Source organism: Marmota monax, unplaced genomic scaffold, assembly GCF_021218885.2.
Source record: "Marmota monax isolate L192 unplaced genomic scaffold, Marmota_monax_Labrador192_F-V1.1 WCK01_AAM20220418_F8-fsc00210, whole genome shotgun sequence".
Classification (NCBI taxonomy): domain Eukaryota; kingdom Metazoa; phylum Chordata; class Mammalia; order Rodentia; family Sciuridae; genus Marmota; species Marmota monax.
The window spans coordinates 371,880-386,515 of record NW_026695248.1 but is presented as its reverse complement, the minus strand read 5'-3'; the positions used below and the strand labels follow the sequence as shown (position 1 = coordinate 386,515).

The 14,636-nt window shown below is 46.2% G+C and overlaps 1 protein-coding gene across 7 annotated transcripts in view; it reads right to left on the bottom strand.

The window, feature by feature from the left end:
- Vwa3b (von Willebrand factor A domain containing 3B) overlaps positions 1–14,636 on the bottom strand; it is a 256,834-nt gene that overhangs the window by 125,677 nt on the left and 116,521 nt on the right. For all 7 annotated transcript variants that reach the window (XM_058578290.1, XM_058578291.1, XM_046440342.2 and 4 more), the window contains 2 exons: positions 5,479–5,666; positions 999–1,153 (listed from right to left, as the gene is read on the bottom strand). In XM_058578290.1, coding sequence (XP_058434273.1) covers positions 999–1,153; positions 5,479–5,666 — 343 coding nt within the window. The remainder of the gene's footprint in view (positions 1–998; positions 1,154–5,478; positions 5,667–14,636) is intronic.

Genomic DNA, 14,636 nt, shown 5'->3' with positions numbered 1-14,636 from the left:
GCCTGGGTTTTGAAAGGCTGCACTCTGCGGGTGAAGGCCCGGTAGGTGGGTGCCTGCAGCCTAAGGGTGCCTAACAGAAAGCACAGGAGGAGGGAGGCATCTCGTGTTCAAGTGGCTATTGCAGGCTGGTACTAGTTAAAACTCATTAGATTTAGCATCTTAACTAATCCATAGAACAAATTTATGAATGGCATTACTGTCCCCACTTGATAAATGAGGAACCTGATACCCGAAGACATTAACTAACTCCTCTAGGGTCACACAGCAAGTGGCAGAGCTGAGATTACAATCCAGCTCCCTCAGATCTCAGATCCCACGCGTCTAAATGCATTTGGTCTTCGGGGTCTAACACTATCCCCTGTTCCCTGGGAGGTGAAGGCATTCAGGCAGATCATCCTCCCGGGGGCCCCCCCTGGGGCTGCAGCATAAACACCATCAGATTTTAAGAACCCACCCACACCGACAGGGATGACAGGAAGTTACTTTTAGTTGATTTTTATATACACATTTCAACTGCTTTCTAAGATTGCCCAATGTTGCAACAGGTACAATGAAATGCTTTTGAAAGAGAACATTCAAGAGTCGAAGGCAAGGGAAATGTGGTATGCAATATACCTGTGGCCCCCAAACTCAGGGCATAGCCTCCTGCAGCGACTCGAAGCATGACCACTGTGAACCACACCTCTGGTCTTCATAAGAACCTGCACTGGCACCAAGGCAGGATGGAACTGGAATCCACAGATGTCCCCTTGCTGTCAGCAAGGCCATCGTGAACCAGGGGACAAGCCACCTCGACTTAACAGTGTTTAATGGCTACTTGATCTTTTTTTTTTTTTCTTTCTTTCTGTTTTTTTTTTTTGGTACCAGGGATTGAAGCCAGAGGCTCTTAACCACTGAGCCACATCCTCAGCCCTTTTATATATTTTATTTAGACACAGGGTCTCACTAAGTTGCTGAGGCTGGCTTTGAACTTGCGAACCTCCTGAGAACACACCAACCTCCTCCGGATCCTGGCCAGCACTGTGTGGACTCTGTCACTGTACCACCTGAACTTCTCCTTGGTGATGTTGACGTGGACCAAGCTCCCATCCTTCCAGGCAGCGTGGATGAAATTGTTGCAGTATTTTGCATGGACTGTCTTCTTCTTGCTCTCCTAAGGTAGGGGCAAGGACAGAAACCACTCAGAAACCATTCAGAGAAGAAAGGTCCCCAGGATGATACCTCTACCTCTGCCTTATTAAAATGGCCCTTTGTACTCATCCCCACCATCAAATCATTCAATCATTAATTCACATATACACGCCCTTGGGCCTGCTCCACAGGGTGCTAGGTGTCATGCACAGTGGTCAGAAAGACATGCATGGTCCCATCTGTGCCCCAGAGGAGCCAATGATTCCAGCAGGAGGGAGACAGTACACACACACACACACACACACACACAGAGAGAGAATAGAGAGAGCGAGAGAACAAACAGATTATTAGATAACCCAGGACCTGGTACTGGGTTGAGACAGAGGGGACTAAGAAAATCTCAACAAAGAAGAAAGCTCACAGTGTGCCGGAGGGCCAGGGAGACCATGCTGAAGGAGGTGGGGCTTGAGAGTCCCCCCAAAACCTCTTTCCATGTCTGCTCCCAGCCACCAATGAAGCCAGGGAGCCAAGAACCCCCTCCCACATCTAGTGCCCTAGATGGGATATACAGACCTGGCTCAAGGACAGAGGTTCCCACAAGGACTGCTCTCATCAGTGACATGATCTGTCCCTACTCCATGCCAGGTACCAGGAATACAATGCACATCAAAGACCCCTGAACTTGCCCGCATGGAGCTCACACTAGCAGGGGAGGAGCCAGATCATGAGCCAAGCAGAATGTGGTAGGTCAGAAGATGCCCAGGGTTTGGGAGAAAAATATGGTAGGGAAGGAGAAGAGAGATTGCCAGGCCAGAGGGCAGAGGGCAGGACAGGTTAAAACTGCGGGGAAAAACTTCATGGAGAAGGTGAAATAGGAGCAAAGACCTGAAGGAGCCAGGCGGCCACAGGCAGGCCCCGGGGGGAGTTGGAGAGCTGAGTTTGCCTGTCGTGTTTGTGGGACCTTGGGAAGACCAGCGTAGCCAGAGAGTGGGCAAGGGAAGAAAGTGTGAGACGAAGGTGGAAACGCACAAGGAAAAGGGCCGACTCCAGAAAGCCTGGTGGCTGATGGAGAGGGAGCCCCTCTGGATGGGAGTGGGTCCAGGAGGGCACTGGAGGAGAATGGAAGGGGAGGAGAGAGGGCGTGTCTACAAGTCCTTTGAGGAACTGAATTCTAAAGAGAAGCCAAGGAATGAAACAAATGAAGCAAAACCAGAAGCAGATATGAGTCCAATTAAAAAACAAAACAAAACAGAAACTGGCCCAAGATGGGAGTTTATGCATGGGGAAATGACAACAATGGGGACAGGAGCAGTTTACCAAATGCAGATCTGCTGATGGAAAGCTCTAGAGACAGGGCATTATTGCTGTGAGGCAGAAAGAGGAGAACGAATGAACGAGGGCAGAGAGAGACCAGCGAAGAGGTGAGGGAGTCCCAGCCATTGCCAGCCAGTCCCCTCCACAGAGGCCCACATCAGCCTGGCTGCCCAATCTTGTCCTGGCACCTCCAGAACCACGGATGAAATAAAGATTTCCTCTTTATAAGTTAAAAATAATGATTAAAAAAAAAAAAAGATGAGGGAGTGGGGCAATTGTCCTTGTCCCTTAGAGACAGACAAAGGAGAGAAGAAAAGAAACAGAGGCAGAGCCCACTGGGCAGACACAGCTTCTATCTGCCTTATCCACATCCCAATTTTAGGGTTGAATTCATTTTGGGGACTCATAGTCTAAATACTAGAAGTAGAACTATCCTTTTTCCCCCTAATACAACATCATTATGTGGGGATATTTTCCAAAATCGGTGTTTGCGGAAAAGAAGAGCTGTACTACATCATTCTCAACCTTTGCCATGTTATTATTAGCACAAAAAAAAAATTTGAGGCAAAAGACCCCTTTTATAAGGCAAATTCTTCAAGCTGACCCCCTAAAATGTCATTTAAATGGTCAAGAAACAGTAAGGAAGAAATCGGTCCTAGAGCTAGCTCTGGGCCTAACACGTGGTCACGGCTCATGGCTGACCACAGCCAAATCAACAGGGATTAATAGTTTTTAAATATCCAGGGTCTAATGTATTTCTAAAATGGAAATTTAGTTATGTATGATTTCCTGATCATTACTGACTGACTAATGTCTATTAAACTAGAAAACTGTGCTGGGGCGGTGGAGTGGGGGGGGACACAAATGAGATCTTCCCTGCACGGCAGCAATGACTCTGCATCCTAGGATATGCCAGGAAACAGGTCTTGCATTCTGCATTTTTCTAATTCAATTGCATTCTGCATTTTTCTAATTCAATTGCATTCTGCATTTTTCTAATTTAAACTTTATATTTTTCTCCTGCAGTTTGTTGTAAGCACGCGGCAGCAAGAGAACAAGGACACAACTTGGTGAGACTGAAGCGGCTAGAGGGAAACAGCCCTTCCCGGGGCCCAGTGGTCAGCCACACAAGACACATCAAAGAGACAGGAGTCTCCCCTGCCTGGATCTATGTAGGTCTCAGTGGTGACCCTGATGTCAAGCGGAGCCTCCATACTGTGTTTGAGGAGGGCTTTGGTTCCCTCCCCACTTGGCTCCGTGGAGCTCAGTATCCAGCAGGTCTGCTCTGGTTGGCATTTTGACTCTCACCTCTTGGTGTGGACCTGGGACTTCACCACCTCCTAAAATGGCTTTTCTCAGGTTTTAAGAATCTGGAAGGCTCAATTTATCCTGATTTTCTTTCATATTGGGACACTTCTTAAGTCTTTCTCTACTTCTAAACTTTTGATCTCAAGTCTTTTGGTTCCTTTTCTACATGTGGCTATTTCTCAAAGTGCAGTCCCTGGTCTAGTGGCTTCAGGGTCCTCTGGGGACTGTCACTTGCAAGGTTTGAATATGGCTCATCCCCACCACGTTGAGACTTGGTCCCCAATGTGGCGGTGTAGGGAGGTGGGGGCCTCTAAGAGGAGATGACGTTGTTAAGAGAGATTGGGTTTTTCTTGTGGGATTAACTCTCTGAGAACTGGGTTATTTACCCCTGGAGTGGATTGTCATAAAGAGGCAGCTACCCCTCAGTCTCTCAAATGGGTGCTTTTACACCTGCACCCACTTTCCTTCTTTTCTGCCATGAATTGACACAGCGTGAGGACCTCACCAGAAACCAAGCAGGTGCCAGCACCATGCTCTTTGATCTGAAGAACTGTAAGATAAATAAACTTTTTTTCTTTATAAATTTCTCAGCCTCAGGTATTTGGTAACACAAAACAAGTGAAGACATTGTTGATGCAAATCCTGGGGCTCCACTCAGACCTACTGGCTCCTGTGTGTGATGCTAGAGCGTGGAAACCACTGTGAACGAGATGATCCTTCCACTGGGAGCCAGAGTCAGGCACCGTGAGAAGATCTGTTTCCATGAGAACCACTCAGCACCATGGAACTACAGCTTTCAACGTTCTCAAAACACACTCATCTGGGGCCACAACCCTTTGGAGAAAGTGATTTTATATTTACTGGGAATCCATTATGTGCTGGCTGGTAGTCACAGGAATAATGCACCTTTGAGAGAGTGAAAAGACAAGAACCACCGAAATGCCTGCTTTGGAGTACCCACCAGCAGTTGCTTCTTTCCATTCAATGTGGGAGACTGCAAGTCCTCTCTTTTGACATAATGTTGAATAATTCAGACTCTAATGCCTGAATTTCTACAGGCCCAGCCAATGGCTCATCCATAATTCACGTGTCTAGTGTTCTGGTTTGAAAATGGTTTGAGTGTGTCCCCCAAGGGTCTGTGTGCTGGAAGCTTGGTCCCTAGTGTGGCAGTGTTGAGAGGCAGTGGAACCTTTAAGGAGGGGCTCTATTGGAAGGTCATGGGGGCACTGGCTCTGAAGGGGATTAATGCTGGTCTTACAGAGTGACTTAGCGTTCTCGTTGGCCGCCTGTTGTAAAGTGAAGAACCTGGCCCCCTTCTACATATGTCCATTTCCCTTTCCACTTCTCTGCCATGTTGGAATGCAGCCAGGGGACCCTCCCCAGAAGCCAAGAAGAAGAGGCTGCCTGATATTGGGCTTGTAGCCTCCAAAACTGTGACCTAAATAAACCTCTTTTCTTTATAAAGTACCCAGCATCAGGTATTCTGTTACATCAACACAAAGCAGACTAAGACTACCAGAAACCATTCCCAGACTAGATCTCTGCCTCACGGGTACCACTTAGAGAAGAATAAGGCAGGAAGCAGAAGGAACCTCTTTCTTCATGGAAACATAAGTGGATTTCTCTCCTGGCTGCCTTTCAATGTGGTCCTGCCCTGGGCTTCTGATCTGCTAGGATACCATGGGAATTCCACAGCCCCCCCTTCCCCAAGTTCACTTCACCTACCGCACTGGTCTGCAGGGACTCGTTCTCCGGTTTGGCTTTTATCTCAATGACTCCATCAGCATGGCGGAAGGAGCAGTCAGCAAGGACATCGTAAAATGACAGCTTCTGGGCTTTCAGACCATATTTCTGTAGCCACTTCTTGGAGTCCCAGGTGTCTTCTGGATTCGACTCACTCTCCACACCTGACTCTGTTTTTGGAATCACAGTTCATGAGCCATTCATTCCACACAGACCCTTCATGTCACACCCTCAGCTTCCTTCGCACCAGGCTGGGACGTGCCTTTGTTAGCCACGCTTCATTTCGGATAAACAGCTGTCCAAAGCAGGACTGGCAGGGGGTTAGTACCCAAGACTAGACAGCAGAAACCTAAGACCTCTCATCTCATTTCCTCCTCTACTGAAGTCGATTGGCCTTGTGCCTGGGTGGAGCTGCATGATAGACAAGGGCCTTGTGTCAGGAGAGCGTTACACTTGGGGTCAGAGGCTATGGGTTCAAGTCCTGGCTTTCTCACCTACTAGCTTGGGCTACTTGCTCAAATTTAAATGGGACACCCCACTTGACCTTTTGAACTTTGGCTTCACCTGCAGATGGAAGTTAGTATCTGCTAGGCATTTCTGAGTATGTTGCAGTAATTCAATAAGAAAAGTCACCTGATATTTTATTTTATTTTATAATGAGGGGGAAAGAGAAGTAGGGATACACAGCCTACAGAGAGGTGAAGTCTATCAACATGCTACAGCTGGCAGGCTGCTTCCCATGAAGTCCACTGCCTTGGGGGGAATTTGTCCCTACTAAGAACATGGTCCTCAGCTCTGCTATCTCAGAAGCCTCATAGGTGAGCCCTGATGCCTGGAGCTATAGATAGGACGACTTTCCTTAGGCTCACGGATCACCAAAAACCCAGAATTTGTCAATTACCCAAATATTTCCAACTCCAGGCACAGTCCCTTTGTGTATTCCAGAAGCTATCTGTACAGTTGTTCCCTCGGCATATGCAGGGGATTGGTACCAGGATACCAAAGTCTGTAGATGCACAAGTCTGTCATACAAAATGTTGCGTATTTGCATAGAACCTGGGCACATCCTCCCTTGTCCTTTAAGTCATCCCTACGTGGCTTATCATAACTAATACAATATCAGAGCTGGGTGAATGGTTGTCAGGCTATCTTGTTCAGGGAATAATGACAAGGGAACTATCTGCACATGTTCAGCATAGACACAGTTTTTCATTTTTTTCCAAATATTTTTGGTCCGTTGTTGGTTGAATTCGCAGAGGAAGAACTTGAGGATACAAAGCACTGACTGCAATTAAATAGTTGCGCTGTTAGGGAAATAAAATACTACCCACACGTACTCTTTGCTGGACATAAGGGGTTACATCATTAGCAGGAGATTCAAAGAAATAAAACACTTTAAAGGCAATTATCCCTCAATAATTGGAGGTGCTCATGAACACTGCATCCGAGCCAGGTCCTCACATTTTAATAGAATGCCTTTGAAAGATTTCACTCTGAAGTCTGTTGGAGTTGGAACTTGTCAAAGAAGCTTATTTGGGCTTTTGAACTTTATACCAAACTAGCATCAAAAGCCCCATTGAGCAGCACCCTGAACACTCCTGGTGTCCTTCCACCCCAGGGCCATCTCTCCCTTCCTTCTCAGGGAGCGCAGTCTGGCCTTCCCGGGATGCCCTCCAAACCTCTCCTCAGCCCCAGGACGCAGCCCAAGAGAGGAAGGAGCCCCTCCATGGCTCTCCTCTCTCAATAATTGTTAATGACATTGCCAGTCTCTGGTCTCCTCTTGAGAGAGGGGCAAGGACAGGTGGCTTCAAAGAAAAAGAAATGCGTAGATAGCACTCCCATGGCCTCCTGGTTGCTAACAGCCTCCAGGGGAGGGAAGGACCATATTTTACAACAGCACCTCCTGGTTGGCGCTCTTCTGGCCTTTTGGTCACCCAGTAGGCAGGGTGGGAGGAAGGTACAGGAGAAGAAAGGAAACCTGAATTCTATAAAAGGGGCACGACACCCCGACTCCTCGGGCACCAACTCTCTGGAGGATCCCCCCCCCCATCCAGTCCTGATTTGTAAGACCCGGGTTTCACTCTTTCTTCTCTGGTAGCAGAGACAGATTCCTTTCCTCCTCCCCTCTTTCCTGATCGATAGATGTGGTAGGAAATAAAATTCTCATTCAGTTGTTTCTATAGCAACACATGCCTCCCCTGTTTTGGGTTGTCTTCTTTTTAAAAGATGAGAGAGCCCTTCAAGCCTGAATTCAAGTTTACCGTGAAAAGAACTTCCTAAAAACACATCCAAACCAATCCTTGCAAGGGTTTTTAAGGAGCCAAAGACTCATTTTGAACTCCTTGATTTCCTGGGGACCAGGTGGTGCAGGCCCTTGAGGGAAGGATTCAGAGTCCCAATTAGCCACCCCAAGAAGGGGTTCAGGTGAAGACCCCCAACAAGGAGAGAATGGGCCACTAATCAATCACAAACGAGGAAAGAAGTGAGAGAAATCTCCTCTTTTCAGGGCTAATTATACCAATTAGTGGCCGAGCCTCACTTTCCCCAGGAAGGGAGGGGCAGGGTGTCAGCTGGTCATTAGCGTCACTTACTAAGGGGGCCTTTCCATTCCCCTGCAGTTTTCTTAATTAAAAGTGTTACATGGATTCTCCCCCACGGAGCCCTGTGCTCACAGCAGAGGCAATGAGGGCTCTCCTCTCCCACTTGACAGATTGCTTGAGATTTCCTTGCAGTGACGGGAAAGGGGAGCAGATGGCAGAGCATGTCACACCACAGCACTCGCTGGTCCCTCCATCCTACTTCCCCCAGCCTCTCTTCCCCTCCCCTCCCCTCCCCTCTCCCCCTACCCCTCCCCTCTCCCCCTCTCTCCCCCTCCCTCTCCTCCTCCCTCCCCCTCACTCTCCCCCTCCTTCTCCCCCTCTCTCTCACCCTCACTCTCCCCCTTACTCTCCCCCCCTCACTCTCCCTCTCCCTCTCCCTCTCCCTGGTCCATCCTTCATTCACCTACAGCAAGGCCCAGCTCCCTGGGGGCCTACAGGTATGGAGGGCTTACTACCCCATGACTGCCCACCCCCATCCTTCCCCGTAGAGAGCTACTTGTCTGGCCCCTCATTCCGACACACAAGGTCCAGGGCCTTTCAAGGACACTATCACCAGATGAATAGACTAGAGCTCCAGACTGGAGAGCAGCCTCAGTCACTGCCGGGGGCAACACCAGGATCCACCAACACCACTTCCCACACATGCCGGCGGCTGCTACTTGAATCGAATGTATGAAATATGATATGTCAAGAGTTTTGTAATGTTTTGAATAACCAATAAAAAAAAAGAAAGAAAGAAGGTGCATTACGCAGAAAGTTTGAGGAACTTGAAAATCAAGTTTTAAGGGTTTCTTGGTCACAGATCTTTTCTAAACTTTTTTTTTTTTTTTTCTGGGAATGGGCAAGGAGGCTCCACCCAAGCAAGGTTCCCAAATGCGCTTCTATTTTATAGACCACATCAGGGGACACAGTGTCCAACACCCCTACCAATCACAGGTGCCACGAGACACTGACCAAACCATTGGCCACTATGACAGGAAGGCACAGGAAGATGATGCTGTAAGAAAGCTGAGAAAGAAGGTGGAAGGAAGCAAAGGAGGAGAGAAGGAAAACAGGATTGAGGGCCGCTGGGAGGTGGGAAGAAAGACGGTTCTCTCAGGAAACTGTAGCCGGGTCCCACCTGCTGGTAAGATGGGTATGGTTTCTGCTGTGAGCCAGCTCGACAGACAGCAGCTGCAGGGACAAGTGTCCTCTGAAGGTGAGGGGAAGCCCAGCCCGGTCAGAAGCCCAGGGGACAGGTGGTGACAGCAGGGCACAAGAGAGCAGCCAGTCCCTGAGCCATACTTATTGCCTGATATTTTCTGTGACTCTGCACTTGCTAAAAACCATGTGCTGGGCATACATGCTGGACTGCACAGGATCTCAGAAAAGGGGGACAGAGGAGATGGAAGAAGAGAACTGTGTCACTCATTTTTGCATCACTGTGACCAAAATACCCAACAAGAACAACTTAGAGAAGGAAAGTTGTTCAGTAATGGCTCACGGTTTCAGAGGATTCAGTCCATGGCCAGCCAACACCATTGAGCACAGAATCATGGCAGAAGGGCATGGTAGAGGAGAGCTGCTCAACTCATGGCAGCCAAGAAGGAGAGGGACACAGAGAAGGAGAGATATCCAGGGACCAAGTATAGTCTGAGGCCTTGCGCCCAGCTACGTACTTCCTCCAACTCTACTTCCCCTCCCAGCAGCCCTTTCAACTGTCAATGGATTAATCCAGCAAATAGATTAAGCCACTGATGAGGTCAGAGCCATACTCATTGCCTAAAAGTCCCACTTCTGAACCTGACTGTATCGGGGATCATGCTTCCAATGCACGAGCTTTAGGGGACTTTCCACAGCTGTAACACAGCCATATTCTACAAAACTAATTAATTCACTGAGGAGACTCTGGTAAAATTTTGGGGGCGCCTCTGGGTCTGTACACGTGAGGACCAAGGCCAAACAGGAAGCAGCGATGGGGCTGAAACCACATGTCCACCATGTAACCACCTCCAAATGGGCAGTTCTAGAGTCTGCTGAGCCGACTGTCCTAGAACCTTGGGAAGCCTACCAGAGCATGTAGCTGTGACAGTCACGAGAATGAGGAAGGATGGTGATAAATTCTAGCTCTTTCTCCCCTGGAATATTGTAAAACCATTTTTCCTTCCTCCTCATAAAATCCAAGAAAAATCTGTTGTAAAGAGGGCTCCATAGTTTCCCCCATTTGTTGATAAACCAGTGGAAAAATGAGTCCAACACTAAGTGTCCATAATTCCTGTGATCATTGGGGTGGGAGCACGAGGAAAAGGAAATAAAAAACATAGAGGCAAAAAAAAAAAAAAGCAAATGTCAAAATAGAGAACATAAAGTACCAGGAATGGAAAGGACCTGGGAGAGGAGCTAAGACCCATCCAAAGACTCAAAGTCTACAGCACAGGCTGACGGCTGCTGAGCAATGAAGAGCAATAGTCAGCGTGGCATCCAACCCCCGTGAAGACTGAGAAGAAACCACTAACGGAGTGCAGAAGAATTTAAAAAGCCACAGTTTAATGGACATTTGAAATAAATTGAAAGTATTTGTACCTTAAGCCACTACTCCTTTAAAAATAGCCAGAACATGGCAAGATAAGCAAATTCCAGATGTCTGGTACAATGTGGACACATTGAGATTAAGAAGTGAAAAAAAAAATTAATGGCACTTGGGAAATTTAAACTGAGTGTCCTGAAATTCACAGGTCAGCAGAGAGGATTGGTTGTTGGTCTTTTTATTGTTGAGTTGTAAGAGTTCTCTACCTGTCTTGGATCTAGAGTCCTATTATACATACAATTTACAAATAGTTCCGTTATGTGTGTTGTCCTTCCTCTTTCTTGACAGTGTCCACTGAAGTCTAAAACTTTGTAAATCTTTTTGGGTCCAATTTGCCTATTTGTTTCTTTGCTTGCCAGTGATTTAGCTGTCATAACAAGGAATCACCGCCTAACCTAACACCATAAACTGCACCTAGGTTTTCTTCTACAAGTTTTATAGTTTTTCTACTGAGGTCTTTGATCTACCTTGAGTTAAATCTTTGTATATGGTAGGAGTCGGAGTCCAAGCACATTTTGGGGGTGTGAATATCCAACTGTCCCAGCACCATTTATTGACAGATAATTCTTTCCCCATTGAAACATCTTGGCACCCTTGTCAAAAATCAATTGACAATAAATGTGTGGATTTACTTCTGTAATCTCAATCTTATTTCATTAATCTACATCTATATTTATGCCAGTAATTCACTGTCTTCATTATTGTATCTTTGTAGTACATTTGTCCTCCAACTTTGGTTTGGTTTTTTTTTTCCCCAAGATTATTTTTGGCTATTATGTGTCCCTTGCATTTCTATATGAATTTAGGAACAGCTTGTCAATTTCTGTGCATGGTCTTCTAGATCCCATGTCAGAGCTCTTCTGATAGAACTCAGCCCCAGCTTCTCTCCTGACGCTTTTAGTCTAGCGTATGGTTTATTTTAACTGTTGTCCACGGCCTCAGGCAGCCACAAAGCTAATCAATTACCTCTCATTGTTTTTGACAATTTCCCCCAGGCTTTTCCCACTGGCCAAGCTCTGAGTCAGGTCAAATAAAGATGGTTTGCAAATGGCATCTTCCTAATAATGAGCATACAGGTCAAATAATGAGAATTTCCTAAGAATAAGACCCAGAAGGAACTCCAGCCCCATGTTGCCCCCCTCTGATGGCTGCTGGGCTGCTGATTCTCACTAGGATCACAGATGTTTATCTTCGAATTTAGTGAAGTGCTAGAAAGGGGGAGTATAAATAGGGAAAATTAAAATGCCATAAGCTTACTGTCATTACTGAGATTCAGTCACTTTTCTTGGCAAAACACTCCCCAGATTACTGCATACCTTCAGTTAGTTTCCAGATTAATTTCCAAATTAACAATGTCCTCATTGCTTTTATGGAGGAGAGAATTCTCAGATATCTTTAACTGCTATTTCCACCTACACATTTTTTAGTGTTTTCATAATTAAAAGACTCAAAAATACTGAATATAACTACTTATTGGATTTGTTATCCTTTTCTATAATCACTTTTTAACATGATTTTAACTTTGGCATTACATCATGCCTGGCATCATTGCATCCCAATATCTTTGCTAAACTAAATACGTCAAATCAATAATATTCTAAGTGGCCAGCTCTCCTATGTTGGGGAAAAAAAATTGAGTCTTAATTCTGAGTTGTGGAAGCATTATAGGCTATTCTAATGCAGATATTTTTCTGTGTTTATTTTTAGTCGGGGAGACACAGACTTCATTACCCATGCATGTTTGAGTCAATATCATCTTGATCCTGTCTCACACTCTCACTTCTTGCTTTATTAATCAGCCGTGTCAATATTCACTGGACTATGAAGGGGGTTTCGAGGTATAAAGCCATGCTGGAGGAAAATGTGAATTCTGGGAGACACTATTATTGTATTGAAGTGTGAGCACTGTGACCCGTGTGTAAGATGCTTCTGGTTGAGAAACCAGCTGTGTCCAGATCTCATTCTGCCCAGATCTCCTCTGCAGTCCTGTTTCAGCAAAGGGAGGAGACATCTTGGGAAGGCAGCCATGTACAAGTGCTCTCAAGCAGTCTGTTTTGCTCTCACATTTTGCTTTCAAGTCATTGTGTTGATGGGAGAGTCTTTGTCTAATGACCTGGTTGGGCATCCACTACTGGTATGGAATTGAAAACTCAAATGGTACATTCTTTTCTATGCATATCAGAATGAAAAAAAAAATCTTGGGGTCAAAGATCAGAAACATGAGATCATCACTTGATGTGCCCTGTTCACCTTTATACCATGCATGTTCACTTCAGCCCGGTGGTACGTTACTTGGGCATCTGAATTTCAGGCTAGCATGTTCCTTGCCTCCCTTACTTCTCCGCTGGGTCTCTGAAGGATGCTCCGGTCTCAGTAGGTCCAAACCAACTTCATCCTCTTCCCCTTAGCTTGGCCCTCCTCCAGCTATTTCTCTGCTGGGTGGATGGCACCAAGGAACTTACTTTTGACTCCTCCATCTCCTTCACTCCGGAGTCTTGCCAGTTCAACGACCCTCACACCTGTCCGTCAATCACCTTCTTCACATTCTACCCCTCATCCTAGGATGTCATCATGTCTCATCTACATTACATCTAACTCTCTTCCCCAATCCTTATTTGCCTCCTTCTCTCCAGTGTGTCTTCCACCCAGTAGCCCAAATGATTTTTTAGAATACGAATCTGATCTTATTTCCCTGCTTAGAATCCTCTAGGGGCTGACGATTGGTATTAGCTCCAGGGACTCTACAACTTGCATGATCTGGTCCCTGCCTTCCTGTCCAGACCCATCACAAGCTCTGAGCTCCAGCCACATTGATCTTCTCCAGCTCCTCTACAGCAGCATGTGTCTTCCAGCCTCGGCCATGGCCTATGCCCTCCCTCTGCCAGGGATAGGAGGAAAATCCTTCGCCTCATTTACTTACTTCCTCAACCCCCAGGTATCACCTCCAAAGACCTTTTCCCCAGGGAAGCTTTCCTTGGCCTCAGAGAATAGCTCTGGAGCCCCCACTTCTCCTCAATCAAAATTGGTAATTATACTTCTGGTGTTCATCTAATTTTCAGCTCACTGAGGAAGCAATGATCCTCACAGGTCCTGCTCTATGAGGACCTATTCCATGTCTGTTTAACTCACCACTGTGTTCATCATCAAGCACAGAGCTACATATAGTAAGCACTCAACAAAACATCATACGGATAAACCTTTTCTTAAATTATCATTACATTCTTTTTTTTTTTTTCTTGTACCAGGGATTGAACTCAGGGGCACTCAGCCACTGAGCCTTTGCCAGCACATTTTTGCAGGTATTTTCACAACAGTCCCATGGCACTAACATTCATCCACAGTCTGCAAATAAGGAAACTGAGACACAGTAATAATGTAACAGGGGTTCACCTGATGCTTTGACTATATCCCTTGTGGCTTTGAAACTTACACATTTTTTTGTCTTTTTCTCAATCTTCTTTTCCCTAAACTTCTCCCCCTGATCTTCTCCTTCTGATTTCTCCTCCCTAATCTCTTTCTCTGAATCGCTTCTATAAAAGCCCTCTGTTCCTGCGGTTGGGCAGAATTACAGCGTTTGGGACAGAAGTCCCCTGTGTTTCTCCTTTGTTAGCAAAGCAATAAACCTTCTTTTTCCTTTAGCTCAATTAATGGATTGGTGTCAGGGTCAAGGACCGAGCTTTCTGTAACAATAAGTGTCTTTCCCAGCATCACACAGCAGGATGGGCAAAGTGAGGTTGAATATTTCCCTAACTCTAAATCTGTGTCTAACTCTAAGTCCCTAACTCTAAATCTCCCTAACTCTAAATCTGTAAAGCCCTGCCATCCAGGGCTACGCCCCGTCCAAAAAAAATCTCAGTGGCTATTTAATACAATGTCAATGAAAATGAGCTTCATCCATCTGCTAAAAAAAAAAAAAAATGTGCTCAAAGCTTGTATGAAGCTGCTGTTGGGACTGCCCACGGAGCTTGAATAAG